General features: G+C 45.2%; 1 protein-coding gene across 1 annotated transcript; it reads right to left on the bottom strand.

Moving 5' to 3' along the window:
* Window positions 1-440: 440 nt before the first annotated feature.
* Window positions 441-24,959, bottom strand: SRPX2 (sushi repeat containing protein X-linked 2). The gene is made up of 11 exons (XM_026483542.4): window positions 24,611-24,959; window positions 22,728-22,952; window positions 18,413-18,493; window positions 8,616-8,807; window positions 6,398-6,574; window positions 5,972-6,098; window positions 5,701-5,822; window positions 4,428-4,607; window positions 3,948-4,081; window positions 2,305-2,426; window positions 441-971 (listed from the first exon to the last, which is right to left on the bottom strand). The coding sequence occupies exons 2-11, from the start codon at window positions 22,807-22,809 to the stop codon at window positions 791-793; spliced, it is 1,398 nt and encodes a 465-aa protein (XP_026339327.1). The 5' UTR covers window positions 22,810-22,952; window positions 24,611-24,959; the 3' UTR covers window positions 441-790.

Below are 24,959 nucleotides of genomic sequence, written 5' to 3'. Positions count from 1 at the left end.
TACAGAGGCTTGGAGTGGTGGGTTCGAGGTTCCCTAGATCACGAGCTGGGGGCTTCCCTGAGGAAGGGACAGCCCTGGCTGCCTTTTGCTATGGAACTGGAGGCTCAGTAGGAAGAGGTGGTTGCCCATGAGCCAGCAGGAGGGGCCAGGACAAAACCTTCTGCTCTGGCCTGATTCGTCTTCCTAAGCTGCCTCCCATGGCTGCTTCCCCTACTCTTAGATGAAGCAATGGTTAGCGTAACATTTGTAACCCAATCCCCTAAAAGGGCAAATGACAAGCTCAAGAAGGTCTTGAACCTCCCACCGTCTCCAATGACGCAGTTCAGCTGCAGGGGAAAATCCTGCTACACTTGTTTACCTACCTGTCCTGGTTGTCTGTTGTGATGGTGCTGCCCTCTGCTGTCACCTCAGGGTAGAGGAACCATTTAAAACACAGCCGGTTGGTGAATGAATCGAGAATTTACTTATCTGGAAGACTTTGGAGAGCTGCGCAGAGGCCCAGGATACGAAAAGAAGACTTTCACCCTCAGCCCATTGTCTGGGACCTGTCCTCAGTCCCTGCCTAGCTCCTTATGCTCCTCGAGTGCTACTGAAAGCAGAGACTTGCTTAGGGAAACTATTACACAGCCCTACAAAGGGGCCTGGGGATGTCCCAGGACTGGTGAATCTCACCCACCTCAGAGTCCTGTCTCTAGAACCATGGGGAACTATTTCCTCCTTTTATCGGACCCCAGTTTCAGCTGGCTAGAGGAGTTTTTCCCTTGACCTCCATCCATGCCCTGATTCAAGTTCACTCGCACATGTCCCTTTGCTCCCGGCGCTGGATCAGCTCCTGGTTGCTCAGTAGGTAGTCGTCAATGAATGTGAAGATTTCCTCGGGGGTGACAGGTTCCATGTAGCGTTCCCGGTCAATTCCCTGCTTGTCAATCAACACCATGTTGAAGTAGGAGGGAGTGAGGCGTTGAAATTGCCTAGAGAGAGGAGCCCACGAGGTTGAGTGAGACCTTGTCTGGGCTTCATCCCACCGGGCTCTTCTACACTCTAACCTTTCACGGCTCTACGCGGGGACTAATTCCTTCCCTATCTGATCTCTTGTCCACACCCCCTCTCCTACCTATCTCAAGCCCCTTTGTTTTTCTCTGCTCAGACCCTAGTCTTGCTGTCCCTTTGCATCTAACTCTGCTAAGCTGTCCCTCCCTTACCCCAGATGGAGCAACTGTGTTGATACCAGGCTGTGCTTGCCTCCTAGGCCCCCTTAAGCAGGTCTATCACATATAGCAATGAGGGCTGCACAGAATCACTCCAGGGAGCACCAGCCCTATGTACTACGATGCAACCCGTGTTTTCTAGAGTTGGGCTGGGCATAACCTGCACAACCATACATGGCAGCCCTGAGGTGGATTAATATTACCCGCTCAGCTCTTCTATCTGGAGACGCAAGTTTGCAGTCTCCTTCCGCTGCGTGTTTCCAAAACTCTCCCCTACCTGGGACTGAATATTTCCTTCCCCATGGAGACTGAGCCCTCGAGGCAGGTATTGTTTGTAGAACAGAGAGCAATGCTAGCTTTATTGGCACCGAGTGTGTGTGCGGGCATTGGAGGGGTGATGATGAATAGATAATGAGAAAAGTCCACTTATACCACCTGTCCCCTATAGTCTTCTCTTCGCCCAGGGTCCAAAGGAGTATGATTCCGATTTTAAGTGCCTAAAAGATGTCTTTTGCTCCTTTGGAGACTGAACACAAAGAGATGAGGCCATGAGGCAACAGATTAGAGGCTTCTTTGAATCCTGTTTGGGTCTGTGTCTCAGCCCTGGCTGTGATTCATGGTCACCTGAGGTGCCTTATAAAAGCACAGTCCTGGGGCACCTGGGTGGCTCAGTTGTTAAGCGTCTGCCTTTAGCTCAGGTCATGATCCCAGGGTCCTGGAATGGAGCCCCACGTTGGGTTCCCTGCTCAGCGGGGAGCCTGCTTCTCCCTCTCCTACTCCCCCTGCTTGCGTTCCCTCTCTCGCTGTCTCTCTCTCTGTCAAATAAATAAATAAATAAATAAAATTTTTTAAAAAATAAAAAATAAGTAAAAGCACAGTCCTGAGGTGTTTGGTCATCTGTCTTTTATGCCCTCCCCCCTTCCCATTTGATTTTGATATTCTACCACCCTCTGGTTTCACCTAACGCATCCAAAGAGTTCAAACACAAGGCATGCCTCAAGACGGTAGTGTCTGCTGATTCTCCCCCAACCCTCCTGTTGCCAGTGTCCTGCCCAGAGTTGCTGCCCCCCCCTTCCCTGTGGCCTCCAGCCTGGACCTGAGCTCCTCGATGATGTTGGCTGACAGCTGTTGCTCCCGGATGCGCCCCACCTCCTGAGGTGGCTGCCCCACCAGTTCAATGAGGGTCACGTGGCGCAGGTCCAGTCCACAGGTGGATTGCTGGGAGAGAAGACAAGGTTTGATGGAATAGGTTCTCAGACTCAAACCCAAGGCTACTTAGCTGATTATTCTGGGACCAGGCCTGAGGCAGTGTAGGAAAGAAGGGGCTTCTCCCCCAACCATCACACCGTGGGGTTCAACAACCTCTTTCTTCTGTCATTCCTGAAGCATTTGCCCTAACGGTATTTCTTTTATTCTAATGAAATGTACCAAACCCGTCACCCCATGAGGTGTGGAAAAGCGAAGTGTAATTGCTAGATTGCAGGAACATAATCTCTCCTTGTTTAGTACTGCATTGGCTTTAACCTACATAGGTTCTTAACAGACGGCTGTGGTGATGCGATTATAATGGCTATTGTTCATTGAACACACAGACCTACTGCTTTGCAGGAATAAGCGGATCCTTACAACGCCCCTAACAAGGTAGGTGGTGTCATTCTTAATTCTGTAGGGGACGAAGTTACTTGCCCCAATTTGCATGACAATAAGACGCGGAGCCAAGATTCAAACTGAGGGCTGATACTACCTGCCCAAGGGTACGCTCCATACCACTAGGCTACATGGCCAGGGCCTTCCCTCAGTTTCCAGGATTTCTCCAGAGTAGGGCCAGTGCTCTTTTCATACCCTTTGTTGCCTTCCTCACACTGGGCGGGACACCCTGTAACCCTATCCTGGCTCTTTGTCTTGCCTGGTCGCCTCTTAGCCAGTTACCTGGAGCGAGGTGTAAAGCAGCAGTGAACACTCGGGGGCACCCTACCCCTTATTTAATCTTTGGGCTACTCCTCAAGTCCTGACCCTCAGAATCATTGTCCTTACTGGCTGCTTCCTGTTCTTGTTCTTGCTTTCTGTTCAAGTTGAGGTATTGTCTTTGTCAGCCCTTTTGAGGGGGGGGGAGTGGTGAGGGGAGATTGCTGGAGGAATTAGGTCCTTTTTGGTATGGACACCCAGGGTCATCCCTTTGCTAGAGCTGCTGCTGTCATGGGCCTCTGAATATTGACTTAGCAACTTCTAAAATTTAACCTTTAGAAATCCCCCTAAATAGCATCTTCTCTTACCTGGGTATCCAGCCCCTTGCAGCTCCTCAGAGCCATTTCTCTTAGTCCTGTCAGTTCCTTCTGAATTCTCTTCAAGAATCTTTTTATAAAACCCAATGGGTATATCTATTGTGTCTTATCTACCTCTCCCTCTCCCACAAATGGCTTTGGCTAGGTAACTCTTAGTATGTTAAAAATTGTCATGCAATTCCCTCGTTTTTCCTTCTCTTCTGCTACTATCATGGTTAAGAGCACAGATCCTAGAGTCAGACTGCCTGGGTTCAGTAAAAACATAGCAGTTTTTAAAATGTGCTAAATCTGTCCATGGTAAAACTGATCACATGTTGTCCACAGAAAGTTTGAGGAACTAGGATTTGTGCTGCAGAAAGAGCCACTCTTTTGCTTTGAAAGAGGTAAGGGAGTAATGGGGTGGGCTTAGGGGATGATAAGTAAAGGAGCTAAGCCCTAATTAGAGGGTGAGTCTCACCTGCAGCATAGAGATCTGCATTTTATAGTATCGGTTGGAGGGATCGGGAGCTGAGATGATGAGGAGTCGCTGTTTCTCATAGAACTGATCCAGAAGGCCAGCGGCGGAGTTGACATTGACATTAATCTTCATAGCTAGGGCAAGAGCATATGGTCAGTCAAAGTATGGCCTTTCCTTCATCCCAGCACAGGTAACAACACCTTGTGGAGTTGTAGTCTTTCAGGTTAACCCTTTTTGGCTGTTTCTGCCTTTCTTTGGGGGGAAATCCTGAAAGAACACTTGGAGATTCTGAACCCTTCTGGTTGGGGTAAGAGTATTCCATGGGAGAACATTAGCTCTGAAAAATAAACACACCTCAGAAACCCCCATTCCCACATCAAACACATTGCTAGTGGACCACTGTGCCATACATAAGGAAAGATCCGCCGAAGTAGCCTTGATCAGTATGTCCACTCTCCCCACCCTCCTGGTTTCACTCACGGGCACAGATGGGTGGTGATCCTGACCACTGGCGGCTGGACTGGCAGACCCGGGAGGGGGTTCCTTGGCGTTCATAACCTCCATCGCAGTGGTATTCACAGGTGGCACCATAGTTGTCCCCCGCCGAGGTGCAGGTTAGGTAGCCATGCTGTGGTGGTTTTAGAGTTGGGCAGCGTCTCACTGTCAGGGAGGAGTTCAAGTTAAGGGCTATGGTATCTCTTTTAGGAACAAAAGGTTAAGAGGGTGCCCGGACTGTGTTTTCTAGACCAGGAGACCTGGGATGATCAGAATGATTGCCTTCTCTGTGTTTCCAGTGGCCAAGGGTGGAGCCAGAATTTTCCTCCTAAGGAATTAAATCTGAAATGCACACAAAGGTGTTCATAAAATCTGGAGGTTCAGGTGAGTTTGCACATTATCATAAAAAAGACTATCAATCTGTAAAAAAAAATGTTTGTTTTCAGACTTCGTGGACACCCTGCACAAAGATGACCACCTCACACAATTAATTTTAATATCAAAAATAAATAAATTGGAGAAGACTTAAATATCCATCAGTGGTAGAAGTATTAAGCAAGTCAAAATATATTCTTCGAAGTAGGTTATTATGTTGTCATTGAAAATTATTTCTGAAGAATTTTTAAAAAGCATGAGAAAACTACTTGTCTTGTAATGAAAGTGAAAAAGGGTGACGTAAGATCAGGTGTACAATTATGATCTCAACTATATATTTTTTTTAAAGTCTATGTAGATAAAAGACTGGAAGTAAAACACCAAAAGATTAACAATAATTGCCTCTGGGTGGTGGGGTAATAGATTTTTCCCCTTTGCATATTTATTTCCAAAATGTTCAACACTGAGCATGGATTGTTTTTATGAAATGAAAAAAAGAAATCAAAACAATACAACACAACACAAAGAGGAAGAATCAGGCAGCCACCAATTTCAGCAGAGGTCAAAGACTGAGAATGAAGGCTGATCAGATTTGATAATTAGAAGACTAAGAAAAGAAACAAATACAGAGTATTTCCATGAATTTTATCGAGATTTAGAATGAGAAAGAGTTGTTGGGGAGTCAGGGTTTCTGAAGCTTGTATACATATGTAATGCAGCTTCCTGAATGACCCTGTGTAAGTGAACTTTTTTTTCCCCCTCTCCCAATATAAAAGAGGCATCTGTTTCAGGCATAGAGGGGAAAAGGTTGTGGTGGGCATGTAGAGGGTCAAGATTGAGCAGGAATAATGAACAATGTAGAGATGGAAGACTTCTTTCTGACCTTGTACTTTCACAATGAACTTGCAGCTGGCTCGGTTATAGGCTCGATCGTAGGCAGTGTAACGAATCACATGCTCTCCTTCGGGAAAGTGAGAGCCAGGCTCAGGGCCCCGAAGTGTCACCCTGCATGGGACCGGGTAAGAGAGCCACTGAGGAAAGAGACTCTTAGAACTGGGGTCTGGGGCACATCATCACTGTGGCATCAGCCTGTGCAGTGCGGTGTGGGCAGCCCGAGAAACTGCTGGGAGGTGTAAGGGGAATCCGTTACTCACCTGGTGATAGTACCATCAGCAGAATCTTTCACCAGGGGTGGGTCCCAATATACTCGAGCAGTCAGTTTCTCCGGCTCTGCCATCTTCTCACGTGAGTGGGGACAACGGATCTTGGGGGGATCTATGTCTGCCAAGGTCAGAAATCAAGTGCTGACTCATGGGCCCCCTACCTTCCCTGGAGGTAACCCACAGAAGCAATACCACCCTACTGGGTAGGGAAGAGATGCACCCTCGGTTCAAGATGTTCAGTGAAACTGGGGCAGGAAGCCCAACTCCAGGGGAAGTGATCGCTTTGTTGAGCTTGTGCCCAGGGTGCCACCCTCATAGCAAGCAGGACTGCCTTCTGTGATGAGAATTCCCCATCCTCTGTGGCTATAATGCCAGTGGCTTTTTGCAGCAGGGCACATGGGAGTGACCACCATTTACCTACACATACGGGCTCGCCTCCACTCCATCGCCCATCTTCCATGCAGATTCGGCTGCGGTCACCTTCTAAGTGGTAGCCACTGGAACAGCTATAGTCACAGCGGGAGTCAAGAAGCACCCCGTTTGTGCAGGTGTAAGTGCCACTAGTGATGAATGGCAGCGCGTGGCATCTCATCTCTAGGAGAGAACCAAGTGGCAAGCTCAGTGGCCTGTGGGACTATCTGGAGGTGATGCATGGGCATCTAGCACAGGGAGAACCATATCAGAGACAGCAGGCAATACAGAAAACCCACCCCAAACTGTTGTTGCCTTCTTGTGCCCAACTGCCTTTTTATTTTCGTATTATAAAACACAGCAATGCTCTTGGAGGCGGGGGGAGGGGGGTCTGTAAATTACTTTGTCCAAGTGCATGGACTTCAGAATCACACCCAAGTTTGGATCCCAGCTCCACCTCTACCTCATCTCTCTCTGTGTCTCAGTGATTTTGTCAGTGAAATGCGGGTATTCCATTGGATTGTTGTGCAGATCAAAAGACGCAATGCGTGTAAACTTCTGGACTCATTTAGGGCCTCAGCAGCTGTTTTCAGATCTTCTTCCTCAAGTCCTAGATGCTCTTTAGCAAATGCAAAGCTCCCCCTGGAGTATAATTTTGGGGTTACCACAGCACCCCTCAGCTGAGGCTCACTTTCATGAGGAGGAAGGTTTGTCTTATATCTGGGTGAGAATACAAGCCAGATCAGTGCGCGGAGGGCCAGACTTGGTGGTATCTGATTAAAGAGGAATCCATGGGCTTCAGACACCACATGTGCTAGAAGTGGAGACTGCTTCCGTGGATTGACTGTGAGCCCAACTGTGAGCTTGCCAAAGTCTAGTTTGAGATACCTGATCCTTGAGAGAAGTAGGCAAGTTATACTTCAGGCTATCTAAGTTCTAGCCTTGCATATGTTCGATTACTGGAGCTTTGAATAAAGAATTCTATATAAGCTATGTTCGTTTGGCTTCTTGGCCAAACCAGAATTGTAGATGAGTGCCTTTTATGTTCTCTAATATCCTCTATTTAAAGACCTATAGAAAAAATGACTTCCTTGAAATCGGGGCTAAGGAAAAAGGTTTGTCTTTTCAGACAAATTTGTTTTCTTAGTATTATATGACAGTGAAAATGATCCAAGGTGTTTGCCCTTTTCTAACGAGGAAGGACAAAGCCAGATTCAGTGGTCAAACATAGTAATTAATTCATTCCAAGCACCTGGAAATATGTGTGTCTCCATTCTTTTATGTTTATTTATAGACATATTATTTTAATTTTGTATGCCCAATTCAAATTCGTTTTGGAAATGAATGGGTCTAAGTCCTAAACCAAAGTACTTACAATCACCTAGAGGCGTGTGGTGGCTTTCTTCTTTCTATCAAACCTCCCCCGTCCTCCATAGGATCTTCTCTGACCGATCCCATTTCTCTCTAAATGCTCACGGCCATGCATCCACTTACACTGCATTCATGTGCACACATTTGTGTTTCTACCCCATTAGTCGATAAGCGGCCTGGGAGTAATTAAGGAACTGAGTGAGCTCCTGAAGAGACCAATACAGGGTCCCCCACACGTGGCGGTTCTACAAATGGCATTCAGCGATGGACATATGGTTAGACAAAGCTCAGCTGCTAAACGTGGGTAGGCTGCAGAGCTTGAATAAGAGGGATTTGGGAGCTGGGAGCTGAGGGGGACATGATTTAGAACGTGTGCATTAGTATTCCCACATTCTAGCCTTAAGGATTCTTCCTGACTTTCAGAAGAAAATGAAGAATAACAGATGTCTCGTACCTTCGCTGCCAAGGCCTTCTAAGACCTTAGGGCAGGAAGTACAGTAGTTTATCAGGAGTGGGAAAGAGTCTGAGACCACACACATCCTTGAGAGCTCCCGAGAAAAGCCTAGGTTCACATTAGGCCCCAGGCCCGAAGTTTATATGTACTTTTGGACCCTCTGAGTCAGAAGGCCTGGTTGTTTCTTAAATGCCCATATTGCTCAGGCAATAACCACAGGGAGAGAAAATGAGCTAGAATGTTAGGATGGGGAAAGGGCCTGCCGGGCACCTGTGGAAAATTCTCAATTTGCACTTGATGGAGGGCATAGTGACACCTCAAAGCATATACTCTCAAGTGGCTGGCTGGCTGGCCTCTCCCACACACACATGCCAGGGTACATGCACACACACCACTTACGCCTGCAGTAGGCAGTCCCAGACCAACGGCGGCTTGGCAGGCATTGCACCGACCTTCGTCCGATCAGTCGGAAGCCCCGGTCACAGGAGAGCTCACAACGAGTACCCAGACTGCTGTGATAGTTTCCTCCCCTCGGAGAGTAGCATGTGGCTTCTCCATCCTGGATATTTAATGTATAACACCATCGGGGGACTGTAGCAATAGAAGAAAAGTAAGCTAGAAGTACGGGCATCAAGAAGTGTGGTATTGGGGAAAAGACAGACACATAGATCAATGGAACAGAAGAGAGAGCCCAGAAACAGATGCATACAAGTCTGTCAAAATGATTTTTGACAAAGGCACAAAAGCAATTCAGTGGAGGAAAGCTAGCCTTTTGAACAAACGGTGCTGGAGTAATTGAACTTCCACAGGCAAACAAAACAAAACAAAATAAAACAAAACTTCAACCTAAGTCTTTAAACTTATACAAAAATTAACTCAAAATGGATCATGGACTTAAATGTAAAAAATAAAATTATAAAACTTTGAGGGAGGAAAACAGGAGAAAATCTCTGAGATCCAGAACTAGGCAAAGACATCTTAGACATGACACCAAAAACTCAATTCATAAAAGAAAAACACCACAAAATTTAACTTTGTCAACATTAAAAACTTTTGTTCTGTGAAAAGCACTGTAATAGACAGGAAAAATCACAAACTGGGAGAAAATCTTTGCAAACCACATATCTGACAAAGGACTAGTAGCTAGAATATAAAAAGAACTCTCAAAACTCAACAGCAAAAAAGCAGACAATCCAGTTAGAGCATGGGCAAAAGACATGAACAGACATGTCAGTGAAGAGGATATACTGATAAGCAAATAAGTACATGAAAAAATGTTCAGCATCATTAGTCTGTAGAGAAATGCAAATTAAAACCACCACAAGATACCATTATACACCCATTAGGATGTCTAAATTTAAAAAATTACATCAAGTGTTGGGGAGGATGGAGAGAAACTGGAACTCTCGTGCACTGCAGAGGCACATACAAAATGATACTGCCACTTCGGAAAATATTTTGGTAGTTTCTTATAAAGCTAAGTACACACTTGCTGTGCGTCTCTGCAGTTGCACTTTACGTATTTACCCAAGTGAAATGAAAACCTGTGGGGGTGCCTGGGTGGCTCAGTCAGTTGAGGGTTAAGCGGCTGCCTTCGGCTCAGGTCATGATCCCAGGGTCCTGGGGCCAGGCTCCCTGCTCAGCGGGGAGTCAGCTTCTCCCTCTGCCCATCCCTCTGCTGGTGCTGTCTCTCTCTGTCTCTCAAATAAATAAATAAAATCCTAAAAAAAAAAACCCTGTGTTCAAACAAAATGTTTAAAATATCTCAATTCATAATTAACAGACCCTGGAAACAACTCAAATGTCCTGTGGCTGAATGGTTAAACTAACTGTGATTTATCCACAGGAAAGAAGGAAGTGCTCAGGCACGCAACAGCACGGAGGAATCTCCAATGCAGTTTGTGAAGTGAAAGAACTGGATTCAAAAGTCTGTGTACCCTAGGATTCCATTTATATGACATTCTGGATTAGGCAAAAATACAGGGACAGATCAGTGGTTGCCAGAGATCAGGAGGAAAGGCTGGGGATCGTTTCAAAGGGGCAGCCCTGGGCAAGTTTTTGAGGTGATGGAACTGGGGTGGTGGTTACCTGACTATATGCATTCGTCGAAACTCAGAACTGTACGCCAAAAAGAATGAATTTTACAGTATGTAAATTTCAAATGACTAAAAAAAAATTGACACAAATATACAAGCTAGAGAGAGGAAGGGAATGTGCTACCAAAGGAGGCTGCTTAAGATTGAAAGCCAGATACCAGTTCAGTACTGAGCACAAAAGGTAATAGAGCCCTTAAATTATAAAGACATTAGAAAGATGCCTCATTGGCTACACAAAATAAATGACTCTTCAGTGGGTTCAGATTTTTTTAAAGATTTTATTTATTTATTTTGCCAGAGAGAGATAGATAGAAAGAGAACCAGCAGGGGGAGCTGCAGGCAGAGGGAGAAGCAGACTCCCCCTTAAGCAGGGAGCCAGACGCGGGACTCGATCCCAGGACCCTGGGATCATGACCTGAACAGAAGGCAGCCGCTTAACAAACAGAGCCACCCCAGTGTCCCCAGCGGGGACAGATTTTAAAGGAGCACATATAAACAGGCAGAGGGCCACACGCCCGGGGATGCCATAGGATGACACAGATCTCTTAGCCTGGGGTTGGGAAGGCTAAAGCCCCAGAAGAGCTCTTTCAGTTCCCAAATCCTGAGACCAAAAAGGGGGGGGGGCTCTTTAAAAAAAAGCACATCAGAAGCCAAGGGAACAGAGAAAGGCTAGGAACCTCTGCTTGAGGGCAGCTGATGAATGATGACAGATGATAGTGAGAAAACTATCCTCTAAGCAGCAACGTACTTGTGGCTTTCAGTGTTAGTTTTGAGCCTGTGCCCGCGATAGACGACTGCCATCCGGGGACAGCATCTCCAAATTACAGAAAGTCTCTTAGGCACGATAGTTGCAGAGCTGTTGATTATATGTCACCACACAACGACTCTACATGGGAGGCTGGGACCCCAACAATCACTCCCATTCTCTTGCTCACCTATATTCTGCCAAGGAAAATACACATCAGATTGGAATGAATGGAACAAGCAAGCATAGTTAAGGGAAATATAAAGTTCAGGATAAACGCTGAGATGGTAAGAGAGGGCCTCCTTATTGCAAATAAGTTCAAATTTGCTAGCCCAGAGGAATCTTAGCGTAAAGAAAACACAGTGGAAGGCTGGAAAAGAGCAAAAACACGATTCTAATTTTGTTTTCGCCCCAGCTTTATTAGGGGTACAATGGACAAATAAAAGTATATATATTTAAAGTGTACGATGTGATGTTTTAATATACATTGGGAAATGATTACTGCAATCAAGTTGATGAACACATCCATAATTTCACAGTTACTGTTTTTTTTTCTTTTGTAGTGACCACCCTGAAGATGTGCTGTCCTACCAGATTTCAGGCACGCAACACAGTATTATTAACTATGGTCACAACGTTGTACATTAGATCCCCAGAAGGAGGAAGGCAACCTCTGGGAACCACAGCCTGGTGAGGCTGATAGCGCTGGTAGCAGTGGGTTCTAGAATATTTAGACATAGGCTTCTGAGCAGTTAGAAGGAGAAGTAGTTATCTCCAGGTGCCCTGAAGAGCAAGTATTTCCAGACTGACCTCATTTCCTTTTTGGGTGTGGTCACCAGACTGGTAGAGCAAGGTAAATGGTGGGTACGCTATATGGAAGTGAGGCATGTGACAATGCCTTTCAGGCTGTTGATGTGGATTGGATGAAGACATACGTACGGGAGAGGTGACAGTACATTTGTGGAGATTTACAATGGTGGAACAACTGCACCCAAAGAATGGTGATGGGAAACTGAAACTAAGGATTTGGCTAAAAATTGCACGGCAAAAATGTCCGGTAGGAAATGTGTTAGCCATGACTGAGTAGCTACCATGCGCTGGGCACAATGCTTTATGTATATATATATATATATATATATATTTTTTTTTTTTTTTAATTTTCACATCCATCACTTCATGCAGTTCCCAACAGCCCTGTGAGATAGGTAGGTGTTTATCCCTGTTTTGCAGATGGGGAAGTAACTTGCCCGGGTGTCCCTCAGGAAGTAAGGGGCAGAGCTGGGATTTGAACCCAAGCTTTGCCTGGCTCTAATACCCGTATTTTTTTTTTTAAATCACAATATCTGCTGCTGCAGCACATTAGGCTGCTACTTGGAAGTATAAATTTACATTTAAGAATACGTAATATAGCCACATGATTTGAAACACAAAAAGTATAAAAAGTTACATGGGGAAGTCTCCCTCCCACCCCTGCTCCCATGTCTACCCCCCATAAAGAATCATTGTTGTTTCTTTATGAATATAAAGTGAATCTTGCTCTAGATTCTTTTTACTCCCCTTCTTTAAAAAAAAAAGATTTTATTTATTTATTTGAGAGGGAGAGAGAGAGAGCACGAGTGGGGGGAGGGGAAGAAGGAGAGAGAGAAACAGACTCCCCGCTGAGCAGAAAGCCCAACGAGGGGAGGGGCTCGATCCCAGGCCCCTGAGATCACGACCTGAGTCGAAGGCAGACGTTTCACGGACTGAGTCACCCAGGCGCCCCTACCCTTCTTCTTTTAACACATAGAGTAGTATATTATGCTACGGTTCCCACCAATGCTTTTAAAAATAAACTTACCAATGTGTTTTAGAGACCTTTCTGTATCACAACATAGCAAGCATGCAATTTATTTAAATGAAAAAACATTTATAAAATACACAGCACAACGACTGGCACACAATACGTTTTCGTCCAGGGTGAAACTGCTGGAAGGTGGAGGGGCTGGGACTTGAAACTCAGCCCCAGGTCCTCTTCGCTGTGTAGCTGTCCACCTATCTCCTTTCGGGGATTTGAAAAACACGAAGTGCTGACAACAGAGGTGAAAGGGCCTTATCTGTGATGATCTTCAGATAACCCAGGCAGAGTTACCAGCTTGCCTAGGGCTGAAGCAATATGCTGGAAAAGCAGTGCACCCAGAGGACTGAGGGCACTCCTCAGAGAAGGGTTTCTGCCTCCACGCCAGGAGTCAGGGTAAGGGAATGAAAGAAAGTTCACGATTAGGGAAAACGGCACCAAACCACATGGTCAGCTTGCTCTAAAATCATGATCTGGTTTTTACTAGTTAACTCTTTTTCTTTTTTTAATCTTTTTCTTTTTTTAAACGATGGGTTACGTTTTTGATGAAAGAGATGGAATGAGCGTGGCTTTGGAGTCCGACAGCCCGACCTGGGTTTAAATTCCTGCTCTGCCGCCTCTGGGCTCTGCAACTCTCTACATTTACCTTCTCTGAGCTGAGTGTCCTGATCTGTAAAATGGGGATACTAAACCAGTTTCAGAGGGCTGAATCATGAAATTACATGTGTAACATGTATCTAGCCCTGGGAACGATATTTCCTAAATCAGTGTCTGGGTTTGAGGCACCAGATCATTTTGATTCAAGCAACAACACGCTGCTGCCAGACTTTTTCTTTTTTCTTTTTTCTTTTTTTTTTTACAGAAAGTCTCAAGCACTACAATTGCAGAGCTATTGTGAAAACACAAAGACTTTATAAGGGAGGCTGGGATCTCAGGTTGTACTTTCCCAGCCACCCCCTCCCCGCTCAACAGTGATAACCTCATTCAGTTAGTTTTATGTCCTGAGACTAAGTCCCCAAAAGAGCCATGAGACATTGACCCCAAGGCCAAAGGCCACCATGGCACTTACATTTTTCTAAGGAGCTTTAGGACATTTAAAAATAACCCATGACGCAGGTCAATATTAATCATAGGGCTGCCAGGCCCCCCTCTGTTGCTTTTTCCTATCCACTTGTGCCATTTGCAGTTTCCTACAATCCGGCTTCTGTTCCCAGGATGCCAACCAGCCAGTAAACATTTCTTGAGCACTACTTTTTACATAGCTCTGCAGGGGTATCACACATGGCTCCTTCTGTTAACAGGTAACTGTTTTGTCGAGGGTAACAAAAAGTAAACCAAAGGGGCAGTACATAATGAATGCCAAATGAGTGGTCCACACAATAAATATTTCTTTCAGAGGAAGTACATAATATGTACTCAGTAAATATTTATTGAATTAATGAAGGGAAGGGGATGAGGGAATGGATGAGGGAAAACTCAGTGTGGGCTAAAGCTGTCAGGGAACAGAGTAGAGTTCTACTAATCTGGCTGGAGCATAGATTTCATGTGGGGAGAAGGGGTAATGAGGTCTCAGCCTGGGCAGCTAGACTGAGGCCAAATTCTATTAGAGATGGTCACAGCAGGTACCACAAGCTGAGTGGCTTAAGGAAAAAAAAAAGAGAAATGGTCACAGTGGGCCACTAGGTTTGGGGAAGGGAAAAACATGTGTCAGAGAATCCAGTTAGGAGGCAACATTCATTATCCATGTATGAGGTAATAAAACTTTTAATCCCTTGGAATAATAAATGACAGTTCTTGGGGCGCCTGGGTGGCTCAGTTGGTTAAGAAGCTGTCTTCAGCTCAGGTCATGATCCCGGGGTCCTGGGGTCAAATCCCACATCAGGCTCCCTGCTCAGCGGAGAGCCTGCTTTTCCCTATCCCTTTGCCTGCTGCTCTGCCTACTTGTGCTCTCTATCTCTCTGTCAGATAAATAGAAAGAAAAAAAGAAAAAAAGAAAGAAAGAAAGAAAGAAAGAAAGAAAGAAAAAGAATGACAGTTCGTGGTGAATGACTGGTGAGAGGTGATGAGGAAAAGGGGCTATTAAAAATGCCATTGATGGAGAAGGGGGAACCTTCTTACACTGTTGGTGGGATGCAAACTGGCTCAGCCACTCTGGAAAATAGTATGGAGTATTCTCAAAAAGTTAAACATAGAACTACCCTATGATCCGGCAATTGCACTACTAGGTATTTACCTAAAGGACACAAAAATACTGATTCAAAGGGACACATGCACCCCAATGTTTATAGCTGCTTTATCTACAATAGCCAAATTATGGAAACAGCCCAAGTGTCCATCGACTGAGGGATGGATAAAGTTGTGGCACATACATACAATGAAATATTCGTCAGCCATCAAAAAAGAATGAAATCTTGCCATTTGCAATGCCGTGGATGGAGCTAGAGTGTATTATGTTATGGGAAATAATTCAGTCAGAGAAAGACAAATACCACATGATTTCGCTCACATGTGGAATTTAAGAAATGAAACAATCGTGGGGGGAAAAAAAGAGAGAGGCAAACCAAGAAACGGACTCGGAACTCTAGAGAACAAACAAAGTTGCCGGAGGGGAAGTGGGTGGGGGATGGGTTAAATGGGTGATGGGTAGTAAGGAGGAACTTGCTGTGGGGCGTCTGGGTGGCATAGTCGGTTAAGTGTCCGACTTTTGGTTTCAGCTCAGGTCATCATCTCAGGGTCGAGGGATCTAGTCCCTCGTCGGGCTCTGTGGTCAGTGTGGAGTCTGCTTGAGATTCTCTCTCCCTCTGTCCCTTCCACTCGTGTTCTCTCTCTTTAAAATATTAAATAAATCTTTAAAAAGAAAAAAAAGAAGGGCCCTTGTTGTGATGAGCACTGGGTATTGTATGTACATGATGAATCTGTTAACTAACTGGAATTTATTTTATTTTATTTTTAGAAAGAGAGAGAGCATGAGTGGGGGAGAGGGGCAGAAGGAGAGGGAGAGAGATTATCTTAAGCAGGCTCCATGCCCAGTGGGGAGCCCAATGTGGGGCTTGATTTCATGACCCAGAGATCATGACCTGAGCCGAAATCAAGAATTCGAGGCTTAACTGACTGAGCCACGCAGGTGCCCCAACTAACTGGAATTTAAAGAAAAAACTTGAAACAAAAATGCCATTGAATCTTTTTTTTTTTTTGAGAATCATGGTATTATTATCAAAAGCAGGAAGGTCAGATGGTTGAGCCTTTTTCAGGGAAGATGAAAGAATTTTGTTTTAGATATCTCCAAATGGAAGTTTCCAGTAGCAGTTGGAGATCTTATCTGGGAACTCAGGAGACATGTCAGGGTTGTATAAAGTTCAGATCCATGCCTCATTGTCTCTTGTCACCACCCATCTCCTTTCTTGGCTTGGGCTATGACCAGAAGAGTGAAATGTCATGGAGCCCAAGTATGTGGGGGGTGGTAAGAAGACAGGGATTTGCTTGTTGCTGCTGAGAGACTAGAGAGATTGAAGTTCCAGAAAGGGCCATATGATTTAGGCATTGGGAGAGAATTATGATCTTCAAGGAATGTTGTTTCAGCATGGGGATTTGTGGGTGAATGGGAAACAGACCTTAGGGAGTTTAGGAGTTAGTGGGAGCTAAGGCAATGAGGCAGTAGGTGTGGACCATTTGGCAGCAAGAAGCAGATAGGTAGAAGGTAGCTAGAAAGAAGTGTAGAGAAACCCAAAGCTCTGATCATTTCTCGATTGAAACTATTTTCTCAAAAGTCACCATTTACCTTCTGCTTGCCAAATATAATGTTTGAAAAACCCTCAATTTTTCTCTGCAATATTTGACACAGTAGTTATCTCATTCTTTCCCCTTCCTTAAAACCCTCTCTCACATGGCTTCTGTGATATGATAACTACTACCCGGATCTCCTTCTACCTGGCTGACTTCTAACTATCTCTTTTTTCCTTGTTGACTTCTCTTTTCCTACTCATACCTGTAGATGTCCTCTAAGGCTCTGACTTTTGGCCCTCTGGCCTCTCAGACCATCTAAGCTCCATCTTCCTACTTCCCACTGCCTGTAGGGCACCTTCCCCAAATTAATTTTCTTTTCTAACTTTGTCTTTTTAAAAGGGTTCTTAACTGAGGGCTTCAGAGGGGAGGGCGGTGGGGAAATGGGATAGGCCGGTGATGGGTATTAAGGAGGGCATGTATTGCATGGTGCACTGGGTGTTATACGCAAGTAATGAATCATGGAACTTTACATCAAAAACTAGGGATGTACGGTATGATGGCTAACATAATATAATAAAAAATTATTATAAAAAATAATAAAATAAAAGGGTTCTTACCGTTTTCCCAGGTGTTCAGACTGGGTGCTTTCAGATATCTATTTGTTTCTTAACCTTTTGGTACATCACATCTGGACTAAATCTTGTTATCTCTTTCTTTGAAACATCTCTGGGGTTCATCCTTACTCTCCATTTCTTAGCCAGTACCCCCAATCATCTCTGACCAACATTACCATTACTGATTCATGGACAGTCTCCCTGACCCAGGCTCTACCCTTCCTGAAGCCCTACTTCTGTACACAATAACAAGGTTGATATTCTGAAATTATCATTACCATGCCAGCCCTTGTGCAAAGACATATGATGGCTTCTTATAACTCCTAACGCAACAACTAAACTCTTCTGCGTGGCTTGCAAAGCATAGAAACAAAGAATCTTAGAAACGGAAGAGATACTAGATATCACCTGGTCTAACTTGCTTTCTATTATAGTCCCCATTCAGCATTCTTCACAGATAGTTCTCCTGCCTGACCTAAGAGAGGTCCCTAGATCATGGAGCCTTTCCTAATTTTTGTCTCACTCTTTATTTTCAACTTTATTTTCTCCTACTTCCTCCACATCCCATCTCCTCCAGTCAGTCTGGTTTCTTCTTAGCCCCTTCCTCTAACTGCTTTGTTCTTACCTCTATATCTGTGGCCAACTGCTTTGCTGAATACCCTCCCCTCCTTTCTCCAGTTCTCAAAATCCACCCATCATTCAAGGCCTAATCTAAACATCATCTTTCATTATCCTTTCCCTGACTTCTTTTTCTTAAATCTTACTGTATTTACTGCTACCACACAGTTTCACACTTACTTGCCCTACATGTGCTAATTTTATTGCCCTCTCACCCATCCCCCACCCCCACTCCACCCCCACCAGAATGTAAGCTCCTTGAGGAAGACAAAACCTTACCTTAGATTTTATATCATCCACAGGCTTAACCTGCACAGGATTAGGCATGCAGCAGGTACTCAGTCAGTCAATACTTAATGATTAATAATAGATGGGTAACCTTAGTGCTAAAGTGGTAAGGTCATACAGCAAGTCAGTAACCAAATTCGTGATTGGAAATCAGCCCCTGATTCCCTGAGCAGCAGTTTTGGTACATACGAGCCAAGCTGGGTGAGGATGCTTCACAGAGGGTCTAGGCTTTAGACCAGAAAAGACCCTTCCTGAGCCTGAGAAGCAGGGAGGTTTACCTCGGTAGTCTAGGGCAGGGGCCCGTGGGACTTCTTCAGCATACACTTCATTGTAGCTTTCATCTGGATAGTAGCCTGAACCTACAATGAAGAAGATAATACCAAGATGACATGCCAATTTCTCGCTCAAGTCCTTCCCAACCTTTCCCCCATCCAACCTTCCTGAGGACATGGCACTCCATGCGGGAGGGAGCCAGGTGGATATTTAGTGGGGAAAATTCCACCTTGTAAGGCAGCAGAAGTATTGTACAGAAATCTCAACATCCCAGGTGCATAGAAGGTGAGCTCATGATCGTGGGGGTGGGAATGACTTACTGGTAGCACAAGAAGCTTTCATTCAAAAGAAAAAAATGAGCTTCTTGACTATCCATCAATCCCACCAATGGGGACTATAACTGCCCTGTTTCCTTGACGCAATACACAAAGGCTTGGTGAGATACTGATGACCAAGCTCTGAGGATGGACTGTTGTTCCAGGTAGGAGGAAAAAAAATAGTCTGAGTAAAAGAGTCTTCCCACTAGTGACAGGCCTGCTTGTGGTCCTCAGAGAGAAACAATTCCTCAACCGCCCACTAACCCACAGGGCACCACCGTTTTGCCATTTGGATGCCATTGCTAGGGGTGACATGCCAAAGCAGAGGGAGGATTCAAAAGGCAAGAGGGAATGAACATAGTTTCACATATCGAGCAGTTTGTCCTGGTTTGAGGAAACAGAAGGCAGAGTCCTTTGGAGAAGTTTCCTGTTCCTCTAATCACCAGAAGCTCTAGCAGTGAGCTGCTGAGCTAGGAGAACATTCCCAATCCACCCCCCATCCCCATTCTGTTAAGTGGCCCAGTCCCTGGTAGAGGCAGGTCTGTGGCTGTCTGGAAGACTAAACAGTGTGTTCCACCAGACGGCAGGAAATCAGTCATGAATACAAACTAATGGGAATACAACTTAGTCCTTTCCGGAGTGAAGTTTCCGGAAGCTCTCTTTCCAGCCTCTCTGAGCCCTTATGCATTCACAGGAATAGAGGAGCCAGCCATGCTGGAGTCAGAAAACAATTCCTCATTTCCAGGAGAGAGTGTGCTTTCAGGACAGGGCTGGGTTTTAGTGCTGGAGCCCTTTGGCCTATGTAAACACTCAGACCACAAGCTGGTCTGCCTCCTCTCTGGGAGGAGGCACGGGGCCCCCTGCACTAAAGGGCGGAGCAGAGGGCCAGATGATGAAGCTCCTCCATTCCCCACAAGCCCAGACTGGGGGGTGGGTGGTGTTGGGAAACCGTTCCAACCTGATGAACGAGGGAATGAATCAAACTGAAGGTTTGCCTTATGAAATCATGTCTTCATTGGTTTGCCCTCATTCCAGAGGAAAGAGTTCATTTTTCTTTCCTTTTATTATTTTTTTTTTCTGTTTTCCCAGTTTGGTTCCTTTCTTGGCTTTCCTTTATTTCTCTTTAGGCCTCCTCTCCCTTGCTCTCTGTCTTCCCACATGGGAGGGTTCTTTGTGGGGCACGGAATTCTTGTCAGCTGTTTCAGTTTAGTATTAGCCTCAGAGCCTTACAGCTTCTGTAAACAGGAGACCAGATGTGTGTGATTCCCTAAAGGATTAGCCCCAGCACTCTTGTTCCAGAGTTTGCTTGTGAAGGAATGCCCAGCAGGGAGGAAGCCTCTGCTTACCAGAAGAGCAAACAGGAGTGTCCGGAGCCTATGGCTTGAGAGCGGTAGCAGCAGCAGTAGCAACACCAACCACCGCTAACATCACTCAGCACGTACTTGTACTCTGGGCTCAGCCCATTATATATGTTATTGTATTATGTCACCCGAACATTTCAGTGAGGAAGACACTCTTATTGTTCTCTGATATACAGATGAAGAAACCGGCTCACAGGAGTTGAGGGAGTAGCCCAAGTTCTCCCAGCTAGGAAGGAGCAGAGTGGGCCTTCCGGCCCAGAGTGGTTTGATCCCCTAATACCAAACTCAGATACTCCACTAAAGATGGTAGTAAGAGCTTTGGACAATATCCAGCAGAGGAAAAAAAACGCAGAATGTTTCTTGCAATCCAGCTTTTTTACTCTGTGTGTGGGATCAAAGGCCACAAAGCAATTTCTATCATTCCAGAATTACAGGGGATGTGGGAAAGCTGAGGGGAAGACTCAGTCAGATAATTACAGTCTCCAGCAGGGTGCAAAGGTAGCTGGACCAGGGCCAAGTTTACATCGCGATGGGAATGGGCTTAGGCCACCTTACCACTTTAAGCCGTTCCATTTCCCTCTGTTTGCCTGTCTTGGGGTATTTTATTTTGCCGATATTAAGATATTGAGATGACAGATAAGAAAATAGAGGGGCTCTCTGCCCACATTGTTCTATCTGCTTACCCCTTTTCAGCACTGGGAAGGAGAGGTTTGGGCAGCATTCCTCAGTTCCTTTGCATCAGAGATTACTGTGTGGTCTGTTACTGGGTCCCTCCAAATTCCACAGTACCATCAGACCCTCTAAGCACTGCCCTTCACAAAGGTATGGTTGGAAATGTAACTAATAGTTGGAAACTATTTTAAGATCCACATTAATGCTTGGCTTACAGTCACGTATATAGTCTGACTTCCTGAACTGCACAGATACGACAATCCACACTTTATAACCCACTGTTCACTTTATCAATACTCTTAACCCTTCCCAACACCTGCTGATTATTCCTGGATCCTTTTTCTGATTAGCCCTGAATCTGCACTTGACTGCTTTCCTTGTGTCATTCCTATTTGAGGACAAAGCTATAGCCATGAATAAACAATGCTGGATGCACAGAGAATGGTCAGAAAATAGCTGTTTAACGGATGAATGAACAAATGAGTAGAGCAAGCTCAGACAGCCGAGCTAGTGATGTAGGGGAGGAGTATAAAAAAATTTCTGAATTTCTCTGCTAATGTAGCCTCCTAAGAACAGAAGGCGGCAGAATGAATAGGTTTGTAGGGCTGTCAGAGACCTCACCAACCTGGGCTTCTCAGAAGGAGCCTCACGATTCTTGGGGAAGTGGAGAGTTTCACCTTGGCGAACAGCCCTTTGAAAACTTCAAATGAGTCTAATTTTTTTGCTTTTTGTTTTAAACAGCTCTGTCCTTAAGACTCCAATAGCTCAGGCTTCCACTCTGGAAAAAGTAAAGGCCGCCGTACTCCATGAGGTGCTTACAGGTGTTCAAAATTGGGCTTTCAGCCATCTAATCTCCGCTTTTAGTCCTCTGGTCTTTGGCTGGATTTTGGTCTTATGTACTTGAACTGAAGCTAGGGGGAGTTTGGCGAAGACAGCTGCACATATTGTCTCCTGGAGACTTGGGGGTCCTTTAACCCCAAACAGTGTGTACTCTGCCAAGGGCTTGACTTGAATTTCTTCATCTCAATGTCAGCCCTTGTGCTTCACCCCCTACAAAGCCAGGTTAAGCCAAAGAGGGGAAGAAGATTGCATATTTGTTTGAAAGCTTGCTGCAGCTGTTCCAGACAAACAGAGCTACTGCCAAAGGCCTCCACCAGGAGCTAAGGGCATGTGGAAAATTTTAGCTGCAATGACTGTGGCTATGATTGAAGCAGTTTGTTATTTACTCATCTCTGGATATTTTCCTAACTCTATTGGTTGGGTCTGACTCCTTCCCCTACTCCTCCCAGCCCCCTCGAGGGAAGACACTGCAGGCCACAGAATATTCTTAGCACTTGGAATGCCAGTTGGGCCCCAACAAAAACCTCTGTCTGCCACCTCATTATCCTTCCTTCATTTCTCCCCCTTCCCCCTTTCCCTCTCCTCACTGAGTCTGTTCTCTTCAGCTCCCTAGGTTTCCAGGGTCAAAGGATGACACACTCAGGAATCCAGAAAGCTCCATCCCTTTTGAAGTAAGGAATAAGCCAGAAGGGACTGGGGAATTACTGTTTAAGAGAATGTGATCTGTATTGTCATTAACATCTTTGGCAGAAAAGGACTATAAAAATCTTGTCCTATAAGTAAGGTTTAGGGGAGAGAGAGGGAGGGAGAGACTGAGAGAGAAGGAGGTAGGGGGAAGAGGAGGGAGAAAGAGAGGAAGCTGAGTGCAGAAGCAGGTGAGATAATGGCCTCAACAGCCATGTTGTCCAACCCTCTCGTTTTTTGTGATGATGCAGCCTGTTTTCAAATATCTCTTGTTGGCCTTGAAAGCCTCCCTTGGTAGCCAGTTGCAATGATTAACCATCTTTATTGTTGCAAATAGTTCTTCTTTATTTAAGTGTCTCTTATTGCAGTCTAACCCTCCCTTCTCCAAGACTTAGTCTAGGTCCTGCCTTTCTTGGAAATAATGGGCAACGGGTCCTAAAACTTACCTGCATACCATGTTGGTGTCACTGCTGGAGTGAGGAAGAGTAGGAGAGATAGAACTTCTCTTTGGGTTAGTTGACCGGCCATCCTTGAAAGGAGTTGGGATGAGGGGAGGTTAGGGAGATAAGAATAGAGATATGTGGCCAGAAATACCAGGGAAAAGGAAAATATCTTTCAGAAATCAGCCATCAGTGAACTTCCAAAAGTGAGAAGAAGCAGAAACGCAGGATCTGTGAGGAAGAAGAGAAAATTTTAAATTATCGAATGCTTGTTATGTTGTCCCCCTTGTAAGGATCTTCTCCCTTACAGAATAACAAGACTCTATTTGTTATTTCTGATCTCTTTTCCTCCCAGGAGGAGGATGACATAAAACAATCAATTCTCAATTAACCCTGGTAAGACCAGATGCAAATGTTCCGTTGTCCAAGTTATAGAGAGGAACATGGAGGAATCAAGATCAGGAAAGGGCCAACATAAAGTCATATAGAACCAAGAGGGAATCCTGTGATCTAAAACCAGTTGATGGTTTCATCCATTTAACTAGTATTCCCTAACCACTAATCTGGGAAAGCATTAGCGTGTATGGACTAAGAGTTTGAACTCTGGAGTTACACAGATCTGTATATGTATACAGTTCTGTCCATATTAGCTATGGGGGTCTTGGACAACTTCCTTAACTTCTCTGAGCCTCATTTTCCTCATCTATAAAATGGGAATAATAATAGTATCTATCTTACAGAAGAGATTATTGCCTGGCACATATGGAACCAATAAATATATATTAGATATTATTATACCCAACTTTGTGTTAGACAAGACTAGATGTTTCCCTTCTCTAGTCTCTCATGCCTTAACTATGGCCTGGCTCTTTTCTTGGCTTTGGGTGTTGAGACTTAGTGGTTTGGTAGCGGCTTTTGGCTTTCGAGTCCAGTGTAACCTTCTAGTTTTATTCTGCTGAGCCAGCGGGAAGTCAGTGAGGTTGGGAAGAACCTATTGAGGTACGTGAGGAGAGGGTGAGCAAGCTTCAGTTGCCCTCTCACTTCCTGTCCTGTCCTCACTTTAATGGGATGAGAGTTTTGTGGTTCCCAGTAAGCAAATACTTCATACAAGACAGTATTAAAACTTGCTGTCCATTGGTATAAACTGACCACTGAACTTTTCAGCAAGTACCCATTCACCCACATGCTCCTAATGAAATGCCATGCTCAGGGGAGGAGTCAGTCCCAGAAATGGAGAAACAAAAAGATGGCAGATTCTGGCCAGAGTCCTTAAGGGACATGAGAAGTCCAAGAATGGCAAAAATTCATTTTCCAATTCATTGCTACTTGGCTTCAGTTTTTGTCCAGAAACTGGCAAGGAAGCAAGATAGAAAAAAAAAAATTGAGAGCAAGCGAGGGAGGCAAGGAAAGTGGAAAGGTGTGGGAAGAAAACTAGAAAGAAAAGAAAATCTGCCCGGGTTGAAGGCAAGAGATAAAAGCAGAAAGAGGAACAAAAGGACAAGAAAAGGGAGATTAAAGAGATCCAGGAAAATGAACAGCTAAGTAAACTAATCACCAACCCCTCTCACGCATGCATCCTCAATCCAATTCTTTCTGGAGCAGGGGCTGTCCTTTTCAGACCCACTGCTCTGCATCTGTGACTGCTTCCCTGCCCTGCTCCTCCCCAGATCTGAGACTGAAAACCTGACTCGCGGAGTCAGCCATCCTCTGCTGCGGGCCGGGAAGTTAGTGGGGACCTGCATCTGCAGCCAGGTCATGGCTCAAATGGCAAGCAGCATAGGATCCAGTTTCGTAAAAGAATCCCCCCCCAACAGCCGTTGCTCATGTCCTGGGTGTCATTACCCCCCATGGTTGTGAAATGAGGTGGAGGGTTAAGCAGCAGATCTTACCTGTTTTATATTTTTTGTGCTCTCTTTCTTTCTCCTTCTTTTTCTCCTTCCTCTCTGCTCCTCTCATCAGTCGGAAAAACTTCTATTTTAACATTCCTAGAACGAGTGGCTCTTGGTCTGTCCGGGCCTCCGGGATTCTGTTAACACTGCCCAGATGTTAGGACATCCGCATCTGCCAAAAGTTTCCTTAAAGCTATATTATCCCCAAAGCTATAAGCTATTCCTCCCTCAGAGAAGGGTTTTAGGGAGGTAGGAGAGAAAGAACACAAGGATTGGAGGCACACAGTCCGTCTGCCACAGAACAGGGGGAAAGTGTGAATGGCGCTGGCCCAGAGCCCATGAGTATAGT

Source organism: Ursus arctos, chromosome X, assembly GCF_023065955.2.
Source record: "Ursus arctos isolate Adak ecotype North America chromosome X, UrsArc2.0, whole genome shotgun sequence".
Classification (NCBI taxonomy): Eukaryota; Metazoa; Chordata; class Mammalia; order Carnivora; family Ursidae; genus Ursus; species Ursus arctos.
Note: the sequence above shows the minus strand (reverse complement) of the source record. Positions and strands in the feature narration are given on the sequence as shown.